This window comes from Osmia lignaria, chromosome 1, assembly GCF_051020975.1.
Source record: "Osmia lignaria lignaria isolate PbOS001 chromosome 1, iyOsmLign1, whole genome shotgun sequence".
NCBI lineage: Eukaryota > Metazoa > Arthropoda > Insecta > Hymenoptera > Megachilidae > Osmia > Osmia lignaria.
In genome coordinates this window covers 9,637,668-9,663,417 of record NC_135032.1, presented here as the reverse complement: position 1 = coordinate 9,663,417, position 25,750 = coordinate 9,637,668, and the positions used below count along the sequence as shown (strand labels likewise).

The 25,750-nt window shown below is 36.7% G+C and overlaps 1 protein-coding gene across 2 annotated transcripts in view; it reads right to left on the bottom strand.

Moving 5' to 3' along the window:
- Positions 1-24,407, bottom strand: part of Tsp (Thrombospondin) — a 39,481-nt gene extending 15,074 nt beyond the window's left edge. The window contains exons 1-6 of one of the 2 annotated variants that reach the window (XM_034328051.2): positions 24,095-24,407; positions 20,700-20,870; positions 17,442-17,679; positions 4,964-5,573; positions 4,701-4,786; positions 2,010-2,073 (exon numbers count right to left, since the gene is read on the bottom strand). In XM_034328051.2, coding sequence (XP_034183942.2) covers positions 2,010-2,073; positions 4,701-4,786; positions 4,964-5,573; positions 17,442-17,679; positions 20,700-20,845 — 1,144 coding nt within the window. In that variant the 5' untranslated portion in view covers positions 20,846-20,870; positions 24,095-24,407. The remainder of the gene's footprint in view (positions 1-2,009; positions 2,074-4,700; positions 4,787-4,963; positions 5,574-17,441; positions 17,680-20,699; positions 20,871-24,094) is intronic. The other variant, XM_034328050.2, reaches the window with a different exon arrangement.
- Between the last annotated feature and the right edge of the window lie 1,343 nt (positions 24,408-25,750).

Here is a 25,750-nt window from a genome sequence, read left to right as displayed (position 1 = left end):
CAAAATATATATCACATTTATAACAATTTTATACTACCACATCACTTCTACTTGCCATAGTTGCAACGTTTATGTATTGTTTATACATAATTAACACAAAATAGTGTATATTACTACAGCTTTTAATTAAAAGAGACGTTAATTACAATTCCGAGCACAGGACTCTGTTTTTGAAAATAGGACTCCCGATTGTCACGTGAGCGGTGTTGCCACGTTGTTCAGCATGGCTAGTACTAGAGTCGGCTGTACAATACCTAGACGTCCGTGGCGGTGTGTGCGTCAGCTCAGGACCACCACATATCCCCTCTTTTTATAAGCAGATTGCAGCGGCCGAAATCCAAGCAATGTAACGGGTGAAAAATAAAAGCGAACTTGACTGATTTCAACGATTTTGAATTTTGGCTTGCGTGGCTGGCTACCTGATGGCGCTCGAAATATTAATCTAACCTAACCTAACTTAACCTATTTCAATAAGTAACAAATCTACTAATTTAATTTTGTATTAGATTAGGTTTGGTTTGGTTAAATTAATATTTCGGCCACGCATGCCAAAATTCAAAAAATGACTTGCGTTATACGTTATTTAACATAAACTTACGATTAGTGTGTAGTGAAATTGAATTTTTAAGTTCCACTCGTTATATATACTGCTTGACGGACATTATGCTGTGTTTGCAGAAATCAACCATCCTATATTGACGCACATACCGCCGTGGACGTGTAGGTATACACAAAATTCATTGGTATAGTAAATAGTAATAACTTTCATTTGCAAATATTTCAAAAACTAAAGCTAAGCGGCGGTTATATGTATAGGAAAAAGTTGCTTAGAATCATCATTCCAACAACATATTAAAAAATTAGTGAAATGAGTGGGGTTGATGAGATATCGATAATTACCGAATTATTTTTCCACTAATGTCTCGCTTAAATATCGTCATGAAATTTTAAAACTTTTTACGAACTTTACAGAAAATGGTAACTTCTTGTTCACGAGTAAATCATTTCTCCGGAGGTACCCCCACTCCAATCAAGACGACCGCGCACGAGATGCGGCAATAGGACGCGGGAGGTCTCACGAGGCCTCGCGAGATGTATGAATGTAGTACGTCCTCCCGTCGCAACTTGTGTGTGGTCGTCTCTATCGGAGTGGGGGTACCTCCAGAAAAGGGAGTTACTCGTGAGCAAAAAGTTGTTTAGCTCTGCTTTAAATCAAAGATGTACACCTGCTGCTCATGAGCAAATATTCCCCTGCGAGAAGTACCCCCATTATGAAGCTTGGATCGTCACGCTCGAGTCGCGATGTGTGAATACGGAAATGCAAAGGAACACGGAACGATGTCTTTCCATTATGGCTCCAACTATACCTTGTTTCTTTTGCGTGTCTGCTCCATAATGGAGGTACCTCTCGGAGGGGACTATTTGCTCGTGAACAGCAAGTGGACATTTTTGCTTTAAATATTTTCCACTATCTAATAATCTAGATAAAAGTATCTAATTTATAAAAATTGTATAGATCTAAATATGATCTAACGACATAAAATTTTTTACAAATTTCTTGGCAACACCCTATATAATGTAGAAAACAAGAATAATATTTTTATTATCATTTTGTTTCTTCTTCAATTAATATGCACTAATCGTAAGAGAGTAATTGTGAAATTAAGTGGCTCGTAACAACAAATGGTCTAATTTTAGACCAAGCTGTTTTTATGCTATATCATGTTACTTGTTGACGAGTTATTAATCATATCATACAAGGATTAAACAAGACACTTTAAAATATTGAAACATTAGAGGAAAAAGTACTTTTTCTCGTGGAGTAGTTACAAGTTTCTTCTTCCTTTCAAACGAGTCACAACATTGTTCGAGTTTGCAAAAAGTACACATTTATTGCAACGTAAGACCATATTTGTACATTAACGAAACAAAAAATAAAAGAATTTAAAATGAACAACTGAGATTCTTGCCGATTAATAATTTTTTCAAGACAGCAGAACTTCACTCACCGGGGGGTACACGACAGGCTGCGCAATTTTCGATTAATTGTCGAAGGTGTTGCGTTTCCAATCTCTAAAAAAACAGACGTCATATTAGTATAAACTATCAGAAAGGATGGTAAAGAATATATGATAGGTGACAGGCAAATATATGAAAGGATAGAGACACTCTTAGCATTAGTAAGCCGGACACAGACGCCCTCCTACGCCAGTAGTTACACGTGGCACTATTAGGCGCGATAATTAACCCTTTTGGGGGTTATAGAGGCTATTTTGGGGGTTTCTTGGGCAACCCAAGAAACGGATAAATATCGCGGGTCCATAACATCTGGTGTCCCTACACTTAAAGGTTCTTTAAGAAGCGTTCAAACTAGACAATAAAGCTCTGGCAGGCAGTCTTCCTCAGAAATGGTGAAGTTACCTCTTGGGGTCAGTTTCAGAAATCGGTACAAACTAACCCCTTGGGGTACAAACGAAAGTGAAGGTGGTACAAACGGGTACAAACGTGTCTTCTTTTTATGGCGTTGAGAGAAATAAAAAATGTTAAAGTGGGGTGCTAGGGAATTTTCGCCTCCTTATATCTTTTTACCTCTTAAGGTGATGCAAGCGTCGAAAACTTTACCGACAGTCCCTAGAAAAATCCCTAGACGCGAGTTTTCGGTTTTCGTCGTCATTTCTAAACAGAATGCAAAAAAATTTGAGGGACGTGTCCAGAAGGCCATAAAGAATGGCGCTCTGGTCCTTATTTTACCCAAATCGTCAAAAGGTTATAAAATATTGAAATTTGTGTCTGTCCACAGTCAAGAAAATGGCGGATCGGACTCACCTGCATTAATTTATTTGTAATATAAACATTTTTGCGAAACGAATGTCCAAATAGAGACCAGAGCGCCATTCTTTGGGTCGGATAGAGCAAAACGAGCACCCAGGGGATGGTGTACAAGCTTTCGTTTAGACGAAAACCGAAAACTACGATTTCGTTGATTTTTCACTCGCGAAAAACGTCAAAAAGGTAAAACAGACCACAAATTTAGTTCCTCGTTTTTTCTGTAGGGCGTAGTTTATTCGTTTTCTGTGCTCGACCGCGCGCTCATTCGCAGCTCGTAAAGGAAACGGGTACAAACGAAGGGTAATACAATATAATTTCAAAAAATTGAATTTTTCAAAGTCGCATGTTAGGTTCAGGTAGGTTATTTCATACAGGTACTGAAATATAAACAAAGTATCGAAAACCTATCAAATCAAATTTGCCTGAAATTTTGCAAGTAATTGAATTTTACATAAAAACAATATTTGCAAGAAAGATTTTTGGCGACTCGAAAAATAGGACCCAAAAATGTTGCGAGCCTCTTTCTGGTTCAAAAGAATTTAAACCTAACCTAACTTATAAAATACGATATGTAATATTGTAATATTTTTTAATTATATATTTGTTATGTTCTCGAGGTGGCTCAGCCTTCCCATTCTATTTTAACTAATATCACTGACGAAAGACTATTATTATTACTAGTAGTCTCTCGTCGATACCAATATGTATTGTAATCTTATTCTAAGCTGTGTCGGTAATGCAGAGAGTGACATTACTTTAGTAAAATGTTCTATTTTTTTCAAAATTTTGAGTCCTAACTTTCAAATCATCAAAAATCCTTCTCAGATATATTGTTGTTATTTGTAAGGAACCTATAGTTAAAGTTTCAGCCAAATCAAAGCATGGAAGTTTTCGGTGCACAAAAATGATAAAACACTTTTCGCAAAGTTATGGATGTTAACCTCCGCATCGCCAAAAATACTTCTCGCAATCATTATTTTTATCTAAAATGAAGCTATTTGCAAGCCAAATCTGATTTTACAGGTTTTCAGAAGTTTAGCCGTATAATAATATTTAAGGGCAGCTATATTTTGTTTATGTTTATAAATATAAGTTTTTTTTATGTATATATGTAAGTATATTTACTTTCAATAAATGTATGAAATCATATTATAACGTGGAAACATGTCTGTGAGTGACGCTGAGACGTTGTACGCATGCTCGAAAACAAGGTAGAAAAATGTTATATGTATGTGTACTCTTACAATGATAGTACAGTAAAACTCTTATTAAGGGACACTTTTTAAGGGATACATAAAAACTAATTACGTCATCATTGTGGGTGCTTCGACTACTTTTTCTTTGGTTACTTTCTTTGTAAAAATTTACTGCGCATGTCTATCTCTTATGGTTTAGGACTGCGCAAGGGTCAACGTTTCCATAAGATAATAGCGGATCCTGCGCAACAAATTTTCTAACAAATCAAATTGATGCATTTTTAAATCAACACAATGTAGTTTACAACGAAGTTTTTAATTAAAAGTTTCATTTGGTTTAATATCATGGAATTGGAGTTTAGGGTGGATGGTGGGCAAAGTCAAATTTATATTTTAACTGATTAATTCCCCGTGCATTGCACGGGACGTTTCACTAGTATTAGTAAATATACATTATCGACATGAAAGGTTTCCCATAGTTAACTATCGGAATAGTTAACAGCGCAATAGTTAAATAGCCATTTTCAAATAAAACAGCTCAAATTAAGCAATTTCTCATTTTTTTCATTCCTCATGATTTAAAAAAAAATATTCTTTGTACAAACATACAGCAACGTACAAAGCTCGTTTTTGCAATTGCGAAGCAACAGTTCTATAACTACGATTATTACTCACATTCAATTCTATTTCTCTCCAGACCTTCTTAGTACCTTCGATCAGCTCGTTTAGTGTTTTGACTATCTGGTTGTCCGTCAAACAGGCTACGAAATCAGAATTATAAGTTATTTTACATTCATCGTGTAAAAGTTTTTATAAAATATTCGGTTGACAACTAAATATTTTGAAGCATTGAAAACTGTTGCTCAGTGAATTTCAGTAAATGATTGTGAAGGATGCGAATTTAATTGTCAACCTAATACAACCTTCGTTTGACTCACTTCTTTCATCCAGACTTTGAATCCCAATATCTCCTCTTCTTGGAATTCTAATATAGTTCACGTTAGATTGGTTCAACAGGTCTAATTCGTCCGAACGATTGAATTCTCCAGATTTAGCACGGAACGATCCATCAAGGAATTCAGATTGATGCAAACGTTCAAAGTGACCCGAGAAGTCACCCGTCAAATGTTTATTACGATCATCTTTAACAATGTATTGATCGTGTCGATTCAATTGACCCCGTCGAGTGGATCGATGATTGTGATTCGATCCATGAGGTTGTTTCAAACTCTCTGATTTCTTTAACTCTTCGAAATCAAATTGGCTGTCGTTTTCGAACATATCTGACCCGGTACTGAACCGATGTGTATGTCCTTTTGATGAAAAATGATGATTGGAAACAGGTCTGTCAAAGTTGAAGGAATATTCGTCGAAATCGTTTGGTTTTTTGTGATTAGATTTTAAATTTGATTTGTAGGACCGTTTAGATTTCATGAGATCGGATAGAGTATCCATATCGGCCAAATTGTTGGGGCAATTTTCTTGCTTGAGAGCGTCGATGGTGGATAAAAGTGGATATACCTTCACTTGGCTCCTCCTTTCTCTGAGCTGAAATAATAATAATTCATCAACTAGATGTCTGTTAAAACTTTGCATTAAGATTCATACTTAGGCCACATACAGTGATGAAAAGAAAATTTAGATATCTGAAATTTTTAATATTTGATTCAATATTAAATTTACGGCTGTTTACTTGTAAATATCTGTTACGTTACGTCTCGCGTGAGAAGCGACGACGTAACGTAAAATTCTTGATAAATTAAGGATCTTAGATATTGGATTATCGCTGCCACCAGCCCTAACTGCGTATGGCAAGTCTAAACGCGTACATGCCTCTGCTCTTTACGACTAAAACAATTAAAAATTTTACACAGTAGGTAACTACTACTGGTTTGTCTGGGCTCTGGTCCCGTACGGATCCTTCGATGAAATCTGGGGGTATACTTCTGAAAGGCCCCATCACCCCAGGACAACCAAACTTCGGATTTATAGTAATTGAGAGACGAGAAATCGAATGAGACCATTTTCAGAACTGGCAAATAAACCGTTCTCGAGATATACAGGGTATTATAAAAGTGCGGAAACCTCCTATTACCTCGATAAGAACGCATTTTCACGGAAAATGACTAACTTAACCCTAACCCTAACCCTAACCCTAACCCTAACCTAGGTTAACCAAATCTGGTTGTGTTGTGTAAGCGTTTAGTGTTGGGGGAGAGAGGGTTTCGTCTCCCCGGACGCCTTTAGTTCGGGCCGGGGACCGCTAGGTGGCGGCGAGAGATCCGGTGGCAGTGTTCTCGCAAGCGGTCGCCTGGCATGCAGTTGGAATATATGTATACAATGGTTGTACGTTTTGAAATGCTTTATATGTCGGTAGAATCTGAAAATAAGGTTTCCACACACTCATAGTCCGACGTGGTTTGGCCGATAGACGTAACGAATAAAATTATAACAAAATAAGCGAATATATAACTTGAACTAAACTTTATTTTTGTTTGTAGAAAAACTAAACCTTCGAATTGCTTTAAAATCGCTTTAAACTCACAAAGAAAGAAAAGATGGGAAAAGTATGAAAATTTAACGTGCGCGTCTGAGTCCTTTACCGAGCAATTAGATCCATAATACCTTCACGACAGTCTGTCTCTACGGCACACGGGCTCCTGTCACGTATCCCGCGACTGTTCGACGAAAAATGATTTTTCATTGATCGCGGCCGGGACCCTCATTCCGCGATTGGTGTCCTGCAAGGGAATATCCTTAACTAATCAGGGTACGCGATTGACAACGGGCCACCCCATGATTTACATGCGCACATTTCTTCTTCCTTACTTTCTTATTCGCCTTCTCTATCGCTCGTGTTGCTTGCTCCTTCTGTTAACGTAACGATCTTTTGATACAGTTATTTGATGTTATTGGCAACGTTTTAGATTTCGATTACAGCGATATATCGCTATAATGAGATTTTTCTGATTAAAATAATAATAAAACTGTACATATGTATAAGGCAGGCCGTACACCAAAGATACATCAAACACGCAACATGCAACATGCAACACGTCGCATGTTGTGTACGAACGTAGAATAGGTATCGCGGCACGGTACAAACGATTTGTACGAACGTAGAATAGATATCGCGGCACGGTACAAACGATTTGTACGGACGCAGAATCGACACTAAGACTGGATATATGCAACGTTTAAATGCCCAGAATCGACACCTCGGCTGGATATATGCAACGTTTGAAACCCGAGCCGACACCGCAACCGGGTTTCATTTCCAATCCTCCTTTGCTTTTCGCCAACTTTTAACATCAATTTTAGCAAGTAATTATAATTCAAACTATATCGTGTTTGGTATCATTTTAATCCGAAATATTTCACCAATGCGTTAGTAAAAGTTTCAGTAAAAAAAAGTCAAAAATAAAAAAGTTTTATAGTTGAATTAGTATTAGTCACACCGATACGTTTCGGCTCTTTCCTTTGATCATCGGACCTCTCTTTTTCCACAACTGTCTGTCCTTTTCTACGTTCACGCTTGGCTGCTCGTCGCGTGTAACCCGAGATTAGACACCTCGACTGGATATATGCAACGTCTGGGTCCCAATGTTTGTTGCATATATCCATCTTTTACTGTATAACGATTACGTCGAGTTGTTAATTAATAGTATTCAGCAATATTTTACGTACTGAAAATTATGCATTCTAATTCTAATTCGAATAGTTAGCAAGGTTTCGATTGCCAGGCACAATCACGCGAAATATGGTACGATAGTTGTTTATTGCCCTTCACGAGCATTGTTTGAATCAGTTCTCGAACGTTTGTCGTCTTCTCGGGTCGTGTGCGCAGTGGTTCTCATGCACTTTCTCCTACTAATTTCCCTACTTATCCTACTATTTCTATTATATACTATCTTATTAATGTCTTATCTATTATACATTACTATCTTATTGTCCCAACACGCTAGTGACAATTTATAATATTCGGGTCCGACTGGCGCATAAAACATTGAAGTAAGTTCTGAGTGAGAAACACTGACTAATCGACGCATACTATTTGAAATAAGAGATTTATATAGAAAAACTCCTCTTGTGCTCTACATGACAAGATAATTTTTAAAATATAATCAGGATGTAACATATGTACTTATTCTTTTCATAATGTTACAACGTACAACGGGCAGTACTGTTGAGTAGGCGAGATGTCCCGAGAGCAGCCGAGTATGAGAGTATATGCTCGTCTCGCCTCGACACCTCTCGGTTCGATGGCGGTAATTTTAACTCGGGTCAAAGAGATTTTCTGGCAAGAGCGAGCAAACTATATTCAGGGTGTATGTACACTGAATTTCATCGAAATTGTCGCAGCGTGTGACACTAACACATATTCATGTCGGAAAGTCGATGGGCAAGGGGCAGCTTGCTGGACGGCAGCCAATTGACTGCCGGCATGAATATGCGTTAAGGGGGTAGTCACGGCACGTGACCTCTCCGATTCGGGACGTCGGTATTACAACAGTTTTTTCGTTGGGCCTGGTGGAGCCACTTGCGTGTTTTGTTACGAACTTGAAAGGTTTAATTCTCAGCTAGCGTGCGCGCAACACGATCTAGAAAGGCAACAGCGCCTCAAGTATTTTTACAAACACATTCAAACGCTTATCTCGCCAGAGGCATCGCGACGATACCCCTGAAGAACGAAAGCGAAACATTGGCGCGTGTTTAGAGTGAGATGTACGGTGATCGTGCTATCCTTCTTTCAACCCAAATGACAGAATTGTCTCGCTCTGATAAATTCTGACTGCCCAAACGCGTGGATTTTATATAGCGCACCGTAGCTGCTGAAAAATTAATGCCCGCTCTGAAGAACCGAGGGAACGTGCGATCCGAGAATTACTTTTAGAAAAAGTTATTAACTTCTTTAAATAAATGTTTTTTAATTAATAAAAGTATACAGGATACGTCATGCAATTGGGGCGGGTTATATCTTGAATTTGGTAAGAGATAGGACAAAGCTGTTTATGTAAAAGTTCAATGGTATGATAATGTCTATTTTTCTGTGATTTCATTTTCTTTGTGAATGCAACGATGCACTCCACTTTGCAAATCCACTTTTTATTTAAATGGAATTGCATTTTTCTTTTTACTTGTGTCAACTCTTTGAAACATTCTGCATAAAAAAGTACTATGGTACTATTAGAACTAATAAATGGAGGGACCTCGCGTTTATACAGTAAAAGCTGGATACAATATGCAACAGAGATTGGGATCCAGACGTTGCATACATCCAGCCGAGGTGTCGAATTTCGGATTACACGCGACGACCAGCCAAGCGTGAACGTAGAAAGGGACAGACAGTGGAGGAGAGAGAGAGGTCCAATGATCAAAGGAAAAAGCCGAAACGTATCGGCGTAACTAAACTAAATCAATTATAAAACTTTCTTATTTTTGACTTTTTTTTACTGAAACTTTTACTAGCGCATTGGTGAAATTTTTCTGATTATAAAATGATATCAAACACGATATACAGGGTGATCCTCTCGCTACGCTTCCCAAAGGAAGTGCCGCCACAATAGAATGTGGTAGTCTACATCCTATTTCAGTCACCGCTTATATCAAGCCTGTCCAAGTAAGGGAAATTACACCTGGAACACATGTTTTTGGTCCCCTTCCAACGCTGCTCCTTCAAGTAAGGTGGGACGGTTCCGACTACCGTCTCTCCGTCTTTCATACCGTCTTTGGTAGTCGGAACCGTCCCATCTTACTTGAAGGAGCAGCGTTGGAAGGGGACCCAAAACATGTGTTCCAGGAGTGGACTCTCCTACTTGGACAGGCCAGGCTTACATGATCGCCGAGGCCCCTGCGATGAGGACGGTTGTGTGAGTGGAAATGTGTGTAATGAGTAGAAGAGTCCCATTTAAACGCTGCGGAAAACAGAATATTTTCTTAACACATTTTCACGCACACAGCCGTCTCCGCTGCAGGAGCCACCTCGGTCAAGTAAGCGATGACAGAAATGGGATGTCAACTACTACATTCTATTGTGGCGGCACTTCCTTTGGATAGCGTAGCGAGAGGATCACTCTGTAGTTTGAATGGGGCGAGGTTTGTTATGGGGCGCTGTGAAAAATCCAGGCGGGCGGTAGTCAAAACAACGAAAAGGGACAATCTCAACATTCAGAATGAAAGAAGGACAGCATGACTGTAGCGTGTCTCACTCAGCGTTCGGGCGTTGTTGCCTTTTCCGCTTGCCTTCGCAGCACAGTTCTAGTGACGTTCTAGTTTGTCGCCATCTTATAACTACTAGCTGAACTAAATTTTTCACGTGACTTGCTCTGTAGTATCCAGATACAGTAAAAGCTGGATATATGCAACAAAAGTTTGACTGGATATATGCAACATCGCTATCCCCTCCATTTGGGGGGATCCCCCTAAGCCGAACCGAGCCGCTCGGCGAGGAAACCGTGTAATATGATCCGACCGTAATATCGGTGTGACTAATACTAATTGAACGATAAAACTTTTTTATTTTTAACTTTTTCTTAATGAAACTTTTTCTAACGCATTTGTGAGATTTTTCTGATTAAACTGGTACCAAACACGATATGATTTGAATTATATTTATTTATTAAAATAATAATGAAACTGTACATATATATAAGGCAGGCCGTACACCAAAGATACATCAAACACGCAACATGCAACATGCAACACGTCGCATGTTGTGTACGAACATAGAATAAATATCGCGGCACGGTACAAACGATTTGTACGAACGTAGAATAGGTAACGCGGCACGGTACAAACGATTTGTATGGACACAGAATCGATACAAGACTGGATATATGCAACGTTTAAATGCCCAGAATCGACGCCTCGGCTGGATATATGCAACATTAAATGCCCAGAATCGACACCTCGGCTGGATATATGCAACGTTTAAATGCCCAGAATCGACACCTCGGCTGGATATATGCAACGTTTGAAACCCGAGCCGACACCGCAACCGGTTTTCATTTCCAATCGTCCTTTGCTTTTCGCCAACTTTTAACATCAATTTTAGCAAGTAATTATAATTCAAAGTATATCGTGTTTGGTACCACCTTAATCACAAAAATCTCACCAATGCGCTAGTACAAGGTTCATTAAAAAAAAGTCAAAAATAAAAAAGTTTTTTGATTCAATTAGTATTAGTCACACCGATACGATTCGGCTCTTTCCTTTGATCATCGGCCCTCTCTCTTTCTGCCACTGTCTGTCCTTTTCTACGTTCACGCTTGGCTTCTCGTCGCGTGTAACCCGAGATTCAACACCTCGACTGGATATATGCAACGCCTGGGTCCCAATGTTTGTTGCATATATCCAGCTTTTACTGTAATGGCGGAGCTCGTCTTTGGGAATGCTCGGTTATTCGTCCTTATATGAGAAGATTTTGAGCTGAATAAGGGCTCATTCGAAAGAGGAAGGTTCAATGCAGGGGGCTCAACAAATCGTTTGAGTCACAAAACTCTTATAGTGACCTAAAATGTACTTGGATTCAGCGGGCGTATTTTCTCGATTTTTCCTCTACTTTGGACACTCATATTATTAGATATCAACACAATCTCGTTGAACCATTTTCTCGATTTTTCCTCTACTTTGGACACTCATATTATTAGATATCAACACAATCTCGTTGAACCATCAGTTGAGCCCCCTGCATTGGACCTTCCTCTTTCGAATGAGCCTTCACCCAGCCCCAAGTCTTCTCATATAAGGACGGATAACCAATTCCCGTAAACCCCTTAATAGGCCCATTTTTGCTGGTAATGTCACCCCGCTGCATTACCCGTGTCTACCCCCTTAAGGCTGGTTCAGACACGGCTAGTTTGGTCGAGTGGCGAGTAGCTACTTACTACTAAACCGTTTAGCGCATAGAAAAGTGTCCGGACTAGTACAGTTGAGCTTTGGAAATCGGCTGAACGCTTGACTAAAGAAATGCGTCCGGACAGGTCTGTTCGGAAGCCTAATTAGTGGTGGAGGAAGCCTACTCGACCAGAAAAATCCAATGAAATGAATCTATTCGACTAAATCGTTTTACTAAACTACTCGACTAAACTGTAGTGTCCATACATGGCAAGTTACTAAATTACCCGCCACTCGACTAAATTACTAGCCGTGTCTGAACCAGCCTTTAGAGTCACACTGCGCGCCGCACAGTGGGGTATTTGGCCCGAAAAACCGGACATGACTATTTTTAAATTGGCTCAATGTTTAAATTTCCATAACTTCATCAATGTTTATCCAACAAAGATGAAACAACTACCATTTTAAAGCCTAAACCTTCTACTTTTTGATGCTGTAGGTGAATTTTATAAAATTATTGCTAAAAAGGCAAAATTTAATTCGAAACTGCGGTGTGTAAACTGTAGCTTAAAATTTGTTATGTTCTATGAAGTATAAGCAGTATTTACTGCGATTTTTATGTATATAATTTAAATATAAACTGCACTAATTCACTTAAGCAAATACTGAATACAGTAAAACCTGGATAAATGCAACGAAAGAATGCTTGGATAAGTGCAAAACCGTGTAATATGATCCGACGGTAATATCGGTGTGACTAATACTAATTGAATGATAAAACTTTTTTATTTTTGACTTTTTCTTAATGAAACTTTTACTAACGCATTTGTGAGATTTTTCTGATTAAAATGACACCAAACACGATATAGGTTAAATGATATTTATAAACAATAGTAATAGAATAAACAACATAGAATTGACACCACGACTGAATATAAATGATGTGTACGGACGCAGAATCGACACCTTGCTTGGATAAATGAAACCTTTGAAACCAGAGCCGACACCGCGACTGGTTTTGATTTCGATCTCTGTTGCTTTTCGCCAACCTTTAACATCAATTTTAGCAAGTAGTTATAATTGAAACTATATCGTGTTTGGTACCATTTTAATCAGAAAAATTTCACCAACGTTAGTAAAAGTTTCAATAAAAAAAAGTCAAAAATAAAAAAGTTTTATAGTTGAATTAGTATTAGTCACACCGATACGTTTCGGCTCTTTCCTTTGATCATCGGACCTCTCTCTTTCCGCCACTGTCTGTCCCTTTCTACGTTCACGCTTGGTTGGTCGTCGCGTGTAACCCGAGATTCGACACCTTGCTTGGATAAATGCAACCACTGGGTCCCAATCTTGGTTGCATTTATCCAGGTTTTACTGTAAATAAATATATATACATAATATGTAATACTAGATAATACTATAACGTACACTACACTATAAACAACACAAAACAAAACTTAAGGAAATAAAACAAAAGATGAAATAGTAAATAATATTTAAATATATAAAAGTTTCTTTGAAAAAACTGTTTCGAATGACTCTTGCTGCACTGTCTACTCTGCGATGGAACTGTTTCAACTGAATGCAGTCAGAAAACAGAAAATTTAGTCGAAGGCTTATCTGCAGCATAGCATAAACATTTCAAATGGCTATAATCTAAACATTTCTTTCAAAGGGGCTCCTAGCATTCAAAAGGAGGCCCGTCGAAAGCGAACGTGCACGGAGCACGAGCGCTGCATTTCTCAACGACCATTTCTAACTAAATTAGCTATAAAACGTCAATCCGAACAAATCCGGAACCAATTCCTTTTGGATCGTAAGCACAAACTTTTACCAATTGTAATGAAATCTTATATGATTGAATTATTGCTTATTTTCAAATATTAATAACTATATAAATATTTATGATGAAAAGGTAAAACCTGTTACCTATGTAGCATATACCTACCTGAAAATCTTCCACAATGCAAGAATTTACACAACTTTCCTAAAACATGTAAAAATTGCTAAAAAATGAATGACGTTTCAGACAATGATTAAGACTAATACACATGGCATAAAATTTCCTTACTTTACACTGCTTTATGAGTGCACAAATGAAAAAACGAACATTGGTACATTGTCCCTCACACATTCAACTTTATTAAGCAGTAAAAATGTCACATTTTGCGTGAAATTTTTGAAATCGACTTTTTTCCGGCTTTTTGGGCCAAATACTTCACTGTGCACCGCGACAAGTTCGATGAAACTCAGTGTACATACATACTGAAAATGAAATCGGTGATGTAGAAACAAGTGAAATCTTTAGACTTACTTCGGTTTTATTCTGTTTTTTGTTTCACAATATAAATTAAAGGTCGTGAAATGCTGTGATTTCAAACATGTTTAACTATTTGCAGTTCATAACGCGGGTATACTTCCGAAAGGCCCCATCAACCCAGGACAACCAAACTTCGAATTTATAGTAATTGAGAGACGAGAAATCGAATGAGACCATTTTCAGAACTGGCAAATAAACCGTTCTCGAGATATATAGGGTATTCTAAAAGTGCGGAAATCCCCTATTACCTTGATAAGAACGCATTTTCACGGAAAATGACAAACCTAACCTACGTTAGGGTTAGGGTTAGGGTTAGGGTTAGGGTTAGGATTAGGTTAGGTTAGTCATTTGACGTGGAAATGCGTTTTTATCAAGATAATAGGGAGTTTCCGCATTTTTAGAATAGCCTGTATAACTCGAGAACGGTTTATTTGCCAGTTCTGAGAATGGTCTCATTCGATTTCTCGTCCCTCATTTACTATAAATCCGAAGTTTGGTTGTCCTGGGGTGATGGGGCCTTTCGGAAGTTTCCCCCATAACGCTAATGATTTCAATAAAATCTTCAGCATGTATATAATTTAAATCTACAAAAAGTACTTATTGTTTCAATTTTCATTACAGGCTGCAATAAAAAAATTGTTGTTAAAAGCAACTTTAAATATCGTCTTCATGATTCCATGTCCTTATTCATACTTAATTATTGTAGGTGTACATACGTGCGGCGCGCGCGCGTGTGCTCGGAACGTTACCGGGTGTAAGTGTAATGTGTATGCTATATATACATTGTCGAATCACATCCGATTGATGTAAGGAAAATGATGAAAGCAATTTTGAAAAACTTCCTATTTGGAACATAACATAGAAGATAGAAAAGTAAGAATAAAAGTAAATTTGTGATTACAAATTTTGGTGAGAATTTAAAAAAGCTAATGAATGTTAATGAAAGTTAATGAAATTTAATGTTGAGAAGGTGAAGCAGAACAGCTGTAGTTGTAAGTCATGATTGTGGGAGATATTTGGAAGCCTAAAAATCCGGTACACTACACCTAAGCAACAATCAACTTCTTACAATTGATTCACATTTTAGATAAGAATCATTCGTGAATACAGGATCTACCATTTATCTCGGAACCCGTGCCCGCGTGAACTCATAAATGTGGCATAATCGGCGATACTCTGGTCCGAAATTCGATTCGGGATACAAGTATGTTTTTCTCTCTGCCGAGCCGAGCCGAGCCGACTCGAAGTTCCACTGCTCGTTGTGCATACTCGTATCCCGAATCGAATCTCGGACCAGAGTTCGGTCGATTACCAACTTAACTATAGGGATTCTTACATCGCTCCCCACAGCTCTCTACATGACATTATACTTTCAGCAATGGTTTGCAGAGGGCGCATATATCGAATTTTAGCGCCGTTGCCACATTTATGAGTTCGCGCGCGCACGATTTCCGAGATAAATGGTAGATCCTGTACTAGCTAAATAAAGCCATTGACGAATTGTCCGTATCTCAAAAAAAGACGCTCGAGGCAATACATATCTATACATATCACGACGACGTCGTGGTCAGTTTCCTCATTTCACACGAGTCAAATTAATAGATGTGATCACTTCTACCAATAATATGCTACGGCTAAAAATACGTATGAGCTGGTGTGGAACACGACCAACAACCAGTCTGTGGTACGGGTAATAACTACTATGTGCTGTGCATTTATGAGAAGGCACGTGGCTGGAATGTGGGTCTTATTGGCTGAGTTCTGTAAAACCCACCTCTCTCTAATGCAATTGCGGAAAATAATGGGTTACGCAGTTTCGTCATTTGTCGAAACTGTCACATCTACAAATACATTGATACACGTCTATTGAAAATCAATCGATTAGCTGGGAGGTGCGATCGAAGTTTCCCCCTTGTCCCGGAATGATCCCACGTGTCATCTCCACTTCACGATTCTAAGGTTTTAAAATTCAAAAACTTCAAAATTCTTAAATTCTAAAACGCAAGATATTAAACATTTGACATTGTTAATAAAGCTGAGGGACCTGACTCATCTCAGAAAAAAAGTTTCAGAGTGAGATCACTCTTGTGATCTCGATTTACTACTTTTTTTTTCATACATTTCAATGACAACAACAGTGAAGTGAACCGTGAATAATCAATAAAGATGAATTCAAAGCAATTCGAAATCAATTCAATGCTTAAACGTGTTACATGAGTTAACAGCTGTGTATAATAAAGCGGTCAGCCTTGGTCTGGCTAGCCATATTTGGCATGGATACTAGGCATCATCCTACGAACATTAACGTCACCAGTCCTATCTAACAACCGTGAAACTGTCAAGATTAAAGAAAAATAAGAAATAATGCTTATATGATGATTCTACCTTATTCTACAATAAACACGGACGAAATTCTTTTGAATAAAGGACAATACTTCTCATTTTATTCTTGAATCAAAATTCATATGCTCAAAAGGTTTAAGTATGTCAAATTTTATGAAAACTGATTAACATTTAATTATTGTCCTAGAAGATTGATCATAACCGTATGTTTAAATTCCTTGTGGATAAGTATATTATTTAATATTTTCCAGCCTCAATTTCAAAGGCTGTTTCCAAGGGCCTTACCAAAGGAAATATTTTGTCGAGTTCTTTATCATATTATAACTGCATAAAAATTAATGTATGTCAACTAATTAAATAAAATAATTATGATTATATAACTTTTGACCGTAGTTTTGGATCAGTTTCAAATTATTATTCTGGAATTTCTTGACAAAGAGCTCGAATTGACCACAATAAAATTATTGCATAATAATAGAACTATAGTCTAATAAATATACCAAATCAAATAAAATAAAATAAACTGAAAAGAAAAACAGGAAAGGTTATTTTTAATGTAATAAATTTTATAATTTTTTCTTTATATGAAAGATAAGATATTATTAAACGGGAGACATATCCAGAAACTTTTCTTGTTAGAGAATTATGTTTCTTTCTTTGCACAATTGGAAAATTATATATATTTTAGTTACTAATCTTTTTATACAAGAGTAACCTAAATCAAGTTCGTATTAATTGTTATGATACTGTAAGCAAAATCAAATAATTGTAACACAGTGATCACTTCACTGTGGACTATAGTCGTCTATAGTAGCAGAACGGTTAATTATTTAACTGATCAAATAATAGAAATAATTGATTGTTTTAAATACTGTCAAATATTTCTCAATATGAAAAGTAGAGTTATTCAAACTCACCGCTTCTACAAGTAGATTTCCCTCATTATCTGCTAGCATGTTGAAGGTTCTCAGTAATGGTATAACACCTTGATAAACGCAATCAATGTAGATGTCCATTCGTGCATCGGGTGGACTTTGATGCACTATGAAGATTATATCCTTCATTGGTAAATGAACATTTGAAAGATCCAGGTTAATGTGCTCGGCAGTTCGGTGACCATTTTCATCGATGTTCTCGAGGATTACTAAAAAATGTCTTTCTTTTAATTACAAAACATCGAGTATTAAGCTTATAATTAAAATAACGGTGAAATGGCCTAGGGGGAGCTTGGCTATCGAGAGTTCGGGAAAATCCCCGGTGGGCCGGAAGGGATTTTGGGCTTAATTAATTAAGATTGGAGCCCGTATTCTACAAGAGGGTCCGTAACATTACTAAATTCCTGATAAAAATTTCAAAAGTCCTAATCCGCCTCTGATAATGACCAATTAACTTTTGAACGGTACAATTTTAACACATTTAGTCAGAGAGGAAAATCAAGGTCTTTCCCTGCATTCTGGACGAAAACCGAGTGTGATTGAGTTATAAATCCGAGAATCCTTTAGGTCCTTCATTTTCCGTATAGCTATTGAACTGTTATCCTTGCCTACGATTTCACGTCTGATAGGCTTAACGGCAGGTCAGTACTTTTACTGACAAGGGAATGGTCAAAAGTGGATGGTAGAGTTGCTCGTCTAGACTATGTTTATTCGAAAGAGCATGAAACGAGGAGTTTATGGTGCAATTTTTTGGTGTCATTGGCAACGGGTTCAAAAGTTATGGGACTTTAAAATTTTCACATTTTTAAGTGCAATAAAGACAAAAAGAAATAAAAATAATTAAAATTAAAAAACTGAATGGATAATGTATAAAAGTATTCATGATGGAAAAATTAAAAATAGCACTTCAAAATCCCCTTACACACTTCTAGTTATTAAATCTGTGACAAAGGCCGTAATTTATTTAGAAATGGATAACCGCAAAATATAATCTAACGAGATTCGCTCTAGAGCCAACCCTTTCTCAGCCATTTCCGGTCAGACCGGAAGTTGAAAGAAAAAATCTTTCGTTGAGATTTTCACCCACTAAACACAATGCCGCAAGAATTTTTTCGATAACTCTTACCGTTTGGTCTGCACAAAATGACAGAAAGTCTAAATACTATAGCCCTCTTCTCAAGATTTTCAATCTTAGATACGAGTTGGCTAATAACACTACAATAACTATATAATAAATGTGAAATTTATTTGTTAATAAAAACTCGATTTGATTTGACTAATTTTTCCAAGATGCATAGGACCCTAAGCGTCGGGTCCGAGGCAAGTGCCCCGCCGCGGCGCGCCGTCTGCCTCTACTTTACAATGTTAGAAGAAAAATGCTACTGAAGATTAGTAGTGTTATAATATCAACACGTTACTATGAGACCGGAAGTACTGATAGGCACTATTTCTTTCTGGAGGTGGGTCAGATCCTCCACTTTTGTTAATAAGAAGTATTAACCCTTGGACAGCGGACCATGAAGAGAGCCTAATTTTAATTTAACTTTGCATTTCATATTATATTCATTTTATAAATTTGACACTGTTTCTTTAAAAATTGTTCTTTTAATATGTACATGAAACCTTTGGTTTAAAAATTATACATTTAACGTTGAGTTAACGATTAACGACTCACGGTTGGGTTAACGGTTATGTGTCTAATACTGCTTAATTTTTGTCATTTATAATTCCACGTAATAAGAATATTATCTTATTTTTAGCTCGATTACACATTGCATTTTGGTCCAAATATTTATTTCTATTAAAATAAGATTTTACGAGGAGGCTTATTCCACATTGTGGGTTGCGCGTTCAGTCTTATACAGCAAAGTACGTGGGTGAATCAAATATAACCAGGAATTTTCATATTGCGTCTTGTAGAATTAAGTGTGCTGCGTATGATGTTGAGTCATTGTGGATGGAGGTGTCTGGAGTAGGAAAAAGCGTTGGTTGCATTCGCACTTCCGCTTTGTTAGTAAATAGTATCATGACTGAGCAGGAGGTACACCCGTCGGTTCCGCAGCACATAATCAACAAGTTTCTGACTCGGGAGGGTGAAAAATCAGCTAAAATTTTTAAGTCACATTGTTACCTGCGATGAAACATGGGTGCACCATTACACGCCTAAGTCAAAACATGCGAGCATGGAGTGGAGAAAAAGTGGGGAGGCAGCTTCGGTCAAAGCCAAAACTCGTCTGTCGCCTGGGAAAGTTCTTGCAACTGTTTTGTGGGACTTCCGAGGCGTATTGTTAATTAATTTTCTTCATGAAAGCCGTACGATCAATGCTGCCTACTTTTGCCAACTTCTTGCTGAGCCAAAACTTGCATCTCGACGGAAAAGACGGGATATGCCCATACGAGAAGTTCTTCTTCCACACGACAATGTACGACCGCATACAGGGTCTACCATTTATCTTGGAACCCGTGCACGCGTGAACTCATGAATGTGGCAATAGCGCCAATTTGGCATGATTGGCGATACTCTGGTCCAAGATTCGATTCGGGATACAAGTATGTTTGTCTTTCTGCCGATCGCGCCCGAGTTTTGTCAAGCCGAGTCGAGCCGACTCGAAATTCCATTGCTCGTCGTGCATACTCGTATCCCGAATCGAATCTCGGACCAGAGTTCGGTCGATTACCAACTTAACTCTAAGGATTCTTACATCGCTCCCCACAGCTTCTCTATATGACATTATACTTTCAGCAATGGTTTGCAGAGGGCGCATCTATCGAATTTTAGCGCTGTTGCCACATTCATGAGTTCGCGCGCGCACGGGTTCCGAGATGAATGGTAAACCCTGTACAGATGCATTGACTTCACAAAAATGGAAGAAAATGCATTGAACGGCATTGGACCACCCTCCTTATAGTCCAGATTTAAGCCCGTGTGATTATCACATGTTTGGACCATTAAAGGCGGAGTTGGGAGGACATCAATTCATCGACGATGATGGCGTGGAGGCGTTTGTGCGCAACTAGCTTACGACAAGCCCAACGCCTTTTTTCGATGACGGAATCAAAAAGTTGCCTATCCGTTGGGAAAAATGTGTAAATAAGGCAGGAGATTATGTAGAAAAATAAGATGTATTCAATTTCTGCTTTGGTGTTAAAATAAATTTAAAAAAAATAATTCCCGGTAATATTTGATCCACCCTCGTATCTAAATTGACGACTATGTTCTATTTAAATGAAATTTCTTACCTCGCTTCGATCGTCTGTCGAGCATCAACACTATTTTCGTTCTGAATTTTCCATATTTTACAGCAAAAAGGGTCTCCACCGCTGCTTCTGATGGTTTTTTCTTTGATTTGATGTTCGAAATAGCAATCACGAAGTCGTTGTCCCATGTTTCTCGAAGACTTGATGTTAACTCTGTAAGGAATTAATTGAAGAAGTTAAGTACATATTTTACAGTAAAGCTTCGAATGTTTCGACTCTCCCAAAATTAAAAAAGAAAATCTTTTACGTGTATAAAAATTGATAAGCTTTACCGTTCTAAAACTGTATTTTGTACAACATATTTTTCAAATTATGTTTTATCAATGCATAATTAGTTGACAATATCCAAAAATAGCCAACCTATATATTTCCGTTGTCGTCTGTCTATAGTTGCGAAATTTCGAGAACCACAATAGATAAAGACAAACGAACAACTGATGTGAAATCAAGATAAGCCAGAGACTCTGATAGGAACTTTTGAGACCGTAGCACTTCCGGTTTTGAAACCGGAAGCTGCACTTTTACCGGAAATGATCTGATCGACTCATGCCCAACATATAAAAAACGTAGACTTTAATGACAAACCAATATACCGAATCAGATTTGAGATATCCCTTACCGTTTTTGAGAAAACCGGTCATTTCTATACTTAAAAAAATGTCGGATAAAAAATCAATTTCGAGCTTTTGACCCGATTTTGTGTATTTGCTACGGTAAATTCCGAATCTAATATCAGAATTCGAATATCTTCTATAGTTTTTGGAAAAATGTGTGTGGCTATATGTTGCCAACCTTCAATGTATGTACGCATGCGCATTAATCCAGCGCTCATTGTTATTTTAAAGGGTATAGCAGGATAAGATGGTCAAAAGTGGCCTTGAGTCGATTTTATTGAGCTATACATCATTTTATAGCTTATAAAAAAAACTGTTGTACCTACACCAAGTTTCAACCCTGTATCTCAACCAAGAGGGTAGTTACTGGGTAAGAAAGAAAAACTGGTTTTTGCCCTATTTTCCCTATTTAATGATATTCAAAAAATCTGAAAAAATTCTAGAATATTTTAGATATGTATCATGCAAATCCTAGGCATGAAAATCAAAAACACAAAAAAAGTGGGAAAATTCAGATTTCGGATAGAAGCTTTCGAGACACTAGATTTTTACTTTTACAGTAGTTACATATTAACATGACTGGTGTCCTCAATTTTTTCCAGATTTTTTGAATATCATTAAATAGGGAAAATAGGGTAAAAACTACTTTTTCTTTCTTACCCTGTAACTACACTCTCGGTTGAGATACAGGGTTGAAACTTGGTGTACAACAGTTTTTTTTATAAGCTATAAAATGATGTATAGCTCAATAAAATCGGCTCAAGGGCACTTTTAACCATCTTATCCTTTTATACCCTTTAATGTTTCAATTTTTGTAACAGATTCTTTAAAAAGAACCAATAAGAAAAAAAGTCATCATAACGTTTATTATAATATTTATAATACTTTTCTTAATATCTCCTATATACTTTGCAAGATACAAGGTAAATTGTTTTAAATGTGGCAAAACAACAGGAAGTCATTAATATGGTATCACCATTATTACTAACAAGGAACGATCCCGAACCCAGAAATTCAAAAAATTATGAAACTTTATGGAAATGTAGGGGATTTTCTCCTGATTAAAGCGCAGTTTTCGTTTATTGCCCGTTTTCAGTCTGAGGGGCATACAACATGCAACATTCTATAGAAACATAATTATATTAATACTATTACTATGTTGGAAAATGAATCTTTTAATTTTCTTGATATTCTCCTATAAAATGATTTATCTACACTACCATATTTAATCGTTATTTTTCTGCAGTGTGTACGCAATTTATCGAAAAATTTATTAAACTTCTCTATTTCTTTTGTACAGGAGCATCAGCTTTCAATTAAATAAATAACAGTACATAATAATAGTAATAAAGTAATTAAGGTACTAAAATGCTAAAGTATTAAATTATTGATTTAACAAACTGCTGAAGTGCCAAAGTACAAAAGTGATAAACTAATACATTACTAAATTATTAAACAACTAAAGTACTAAAGTATTACATACTTTGTGCTGGAAAAACTAAAACTACTAAATTTATATGTTTACTTCCACAATTGGCAATCATGAAAATAGTTGTTTCAAGTTAAACGACCGCAGAAAGGATTTGTCGTTCCAAGCATGCCATTACCGGATTTCTTGTCAACTTGTATGGGGACTGGTTTGCCATACCATAAACACGTTATGGGAACGTGCTGCAGGTACAATACCACTATACCTATAGTTTACCTCAATCGTTAACAATATTTGTTACAAAATAAATAAACAGTTAAAAAAAGGAACTAATTAGTGTTTAAAGTTATAATATTACAACATAGCTTCTACAAGTTATCTTTCAAAGTAATTATATTTAAAAAATTGGTGAATATCGCGTTATTTTTTTAATCATTTTTAAAATTTTTAATCATAAAAATGTATTATTGGTAGGAAATAAACGGTAATAAAGAAAAATGTGGCTTATAATTTTATATAACTCTTTTTTTCTCAAATTGGACTTGAGATTGTAGTATAATAATTATATAATTAACGATAGGTGCTATGAGAATAAATTTTTCAATAAATTCGTTGCTTTTTCTGTGGAAAGAGAATACTTTTATCACAGAAAGTTCTTCAGATTTAACAACTGAAGTAATTGTAATTTAAATCTTCAAATTTCAAAATTGAATGTAGATTTTAATAATTCAACAGCTATTCAACAAAACTGATTCGTTTACGTATGAAAATAAAAAAGTTGAATGTTGTTTTTTTTAAATCTTGGGATTGATGATTTTAAAACGTGAGTATATTTGAAACCTTAAATTAAAAAGTTCAGAACCAATACAATTGTGAGATAAAAATTAACTCTTCATTTCATGATTCTTTTCTAATTTTGAAAAGAAATAAAGGTTTAAACAATTAAATACATCTTTTTATTTTAAATATTTATTTCATATAAAAATAGGTTATATTGAAAATTGTTCACGTTATATGAAACAAAATTTATGATTACAAAACACAGAAGCACAAGAATTTCATAGTATATTACTTTATGTGATAAATTTACAACATAACGTAAGGATGGATTAAAATTAAAAATATCCAAACTCAAAATTGTTAAATCTTTCGATTTATTAACATATCAAATTAAAGAACCATTTTTAATAAAATTTCCAAACCACATGAAATTTTCGAGTTCTTAAATTTCAGTTCAATTTTTACCAAATTTGTCAATATAATTATTCCATTGTTTTTAAACAAAAATTAATAATGTATTGACATAGTATTATTAAGTATCTTCTGTAACCTACCTGTATCAGGTGTGACGCTGCAACCGACACAAACCACAAAGAGGATCACGACAATGAACGTCATGAAAACGCGCATTTCGGATTACTATTTTTTTAACTTTTTATCGTATTTTGTAATTAATTTCGTACCATGCGAAAGCGATTTACCGGTTCGAATTTTTTCTCACGTTTACGCTTCTCGAAATGAATGCTGAGCCAATCTCGAAGAAATAAATAGTTCGCGGGACGTTGGCGTTCGTCGACTGAGACGAGGAAAAGCCTACAGACGACTTTATAACTCACCCACGAGAATTTCCGAGTACAGAGTCGTTGTCCGTGGCACATAGAACGAAAGGAATTGATGGATCTGAACTAATATCGACTTCGGTGCTTATTTATTTAATCATGCATGCGACAAATAATCGTTTAACGATCTTATTTTGTTTTAAGAATATTAAAGAGAATTTCTTCGAGGAAGGATTTGTTGAAATTTTGAAAAAAAGAACAAAAAAAAATATTATTCAATCGCTGCATGTGTGTCCTTTTTAAATGTTATTTTACTGGATATTCTCTTTTACTTATATTTTGAGGATGCCAATTTGCGATAAAGTGACCCTGATGGAAACAGAAACCGTGTAATGCCCAATAACTAGCCAGAAACCAGCCACTTTAAATAACCAGTTTTTGCATTTTATTGGAACGTTTCTTTTAATAGTCTTGCATCATTTAATATACTGTAGAAATATGTTACGTTTCAAACAGAAATTTTTATAACATTTTCCTCTTCTTTTATTTACTGACCGCATGTGATTTCGATATTGTATATAGTACATCCTGAAATGCCCCTTATCAAACGCAGAAACGGTCTTTGATGTGTGTAAGATAGTCTATCTTTTGGAGACACGATTCAGAATGCGCATAACAAATTTCATTCTTCGAATCAGCGTGGTTCCACGCCGCGAAATCACGTACAATGTGTAGACATATACAGGCTATTTGACAACAGGTGAAACAAATTTTAGGAGATGGTTCTGGATGTCAAAATAAGACGAAAATCACGAATAACAAAATAGTGTTCACTGCTTCGTTTCTTAATTATTTGCGAGCGTCGAGGCCGAACTTCGAATTGCGCGTCGATAAAACAGTCAACGTATCATCGAAAATTAGACCGAACAGAAACTGATTTCAGCGCCACCTCAGTTATTGCATCCAACTAACGGCATGCTATTCTACGTCACTTTTCGCATACACCTAAATGTCACACGGATGCTACGATAGCTATATTACCCAAATAGCACACGATGTCTTAAAGACATCCATTTTACGACCATTTTAGGTCTGAACGTCTTACGACCTTACCTAGATATCTTTACGATATTTTGTCCCGAACGTCGTTAAGACATCTGAAATTCATGTCTTTAAGGGGGTAGACACGTCACGTGACCTCTCCGATTCGGGACGTCGGTATTACAGCAGTTTTTTCGTTGGGCCTGGTGGAGCCACTTGCGTGGTCTAGTATGAACTTGAAAGGTTTAATTCTCAGCTAGCGTGCGCGCAACACGATCTAGGAGGGCAACAGCGCCTCAAGTATTTTTACAAACACATTCAAACACTCCTCTCGCCAGAGACTTCGCGATGATCCGCCTGAAGAACGAGAGTGAGATGGTTAGAGTGAGA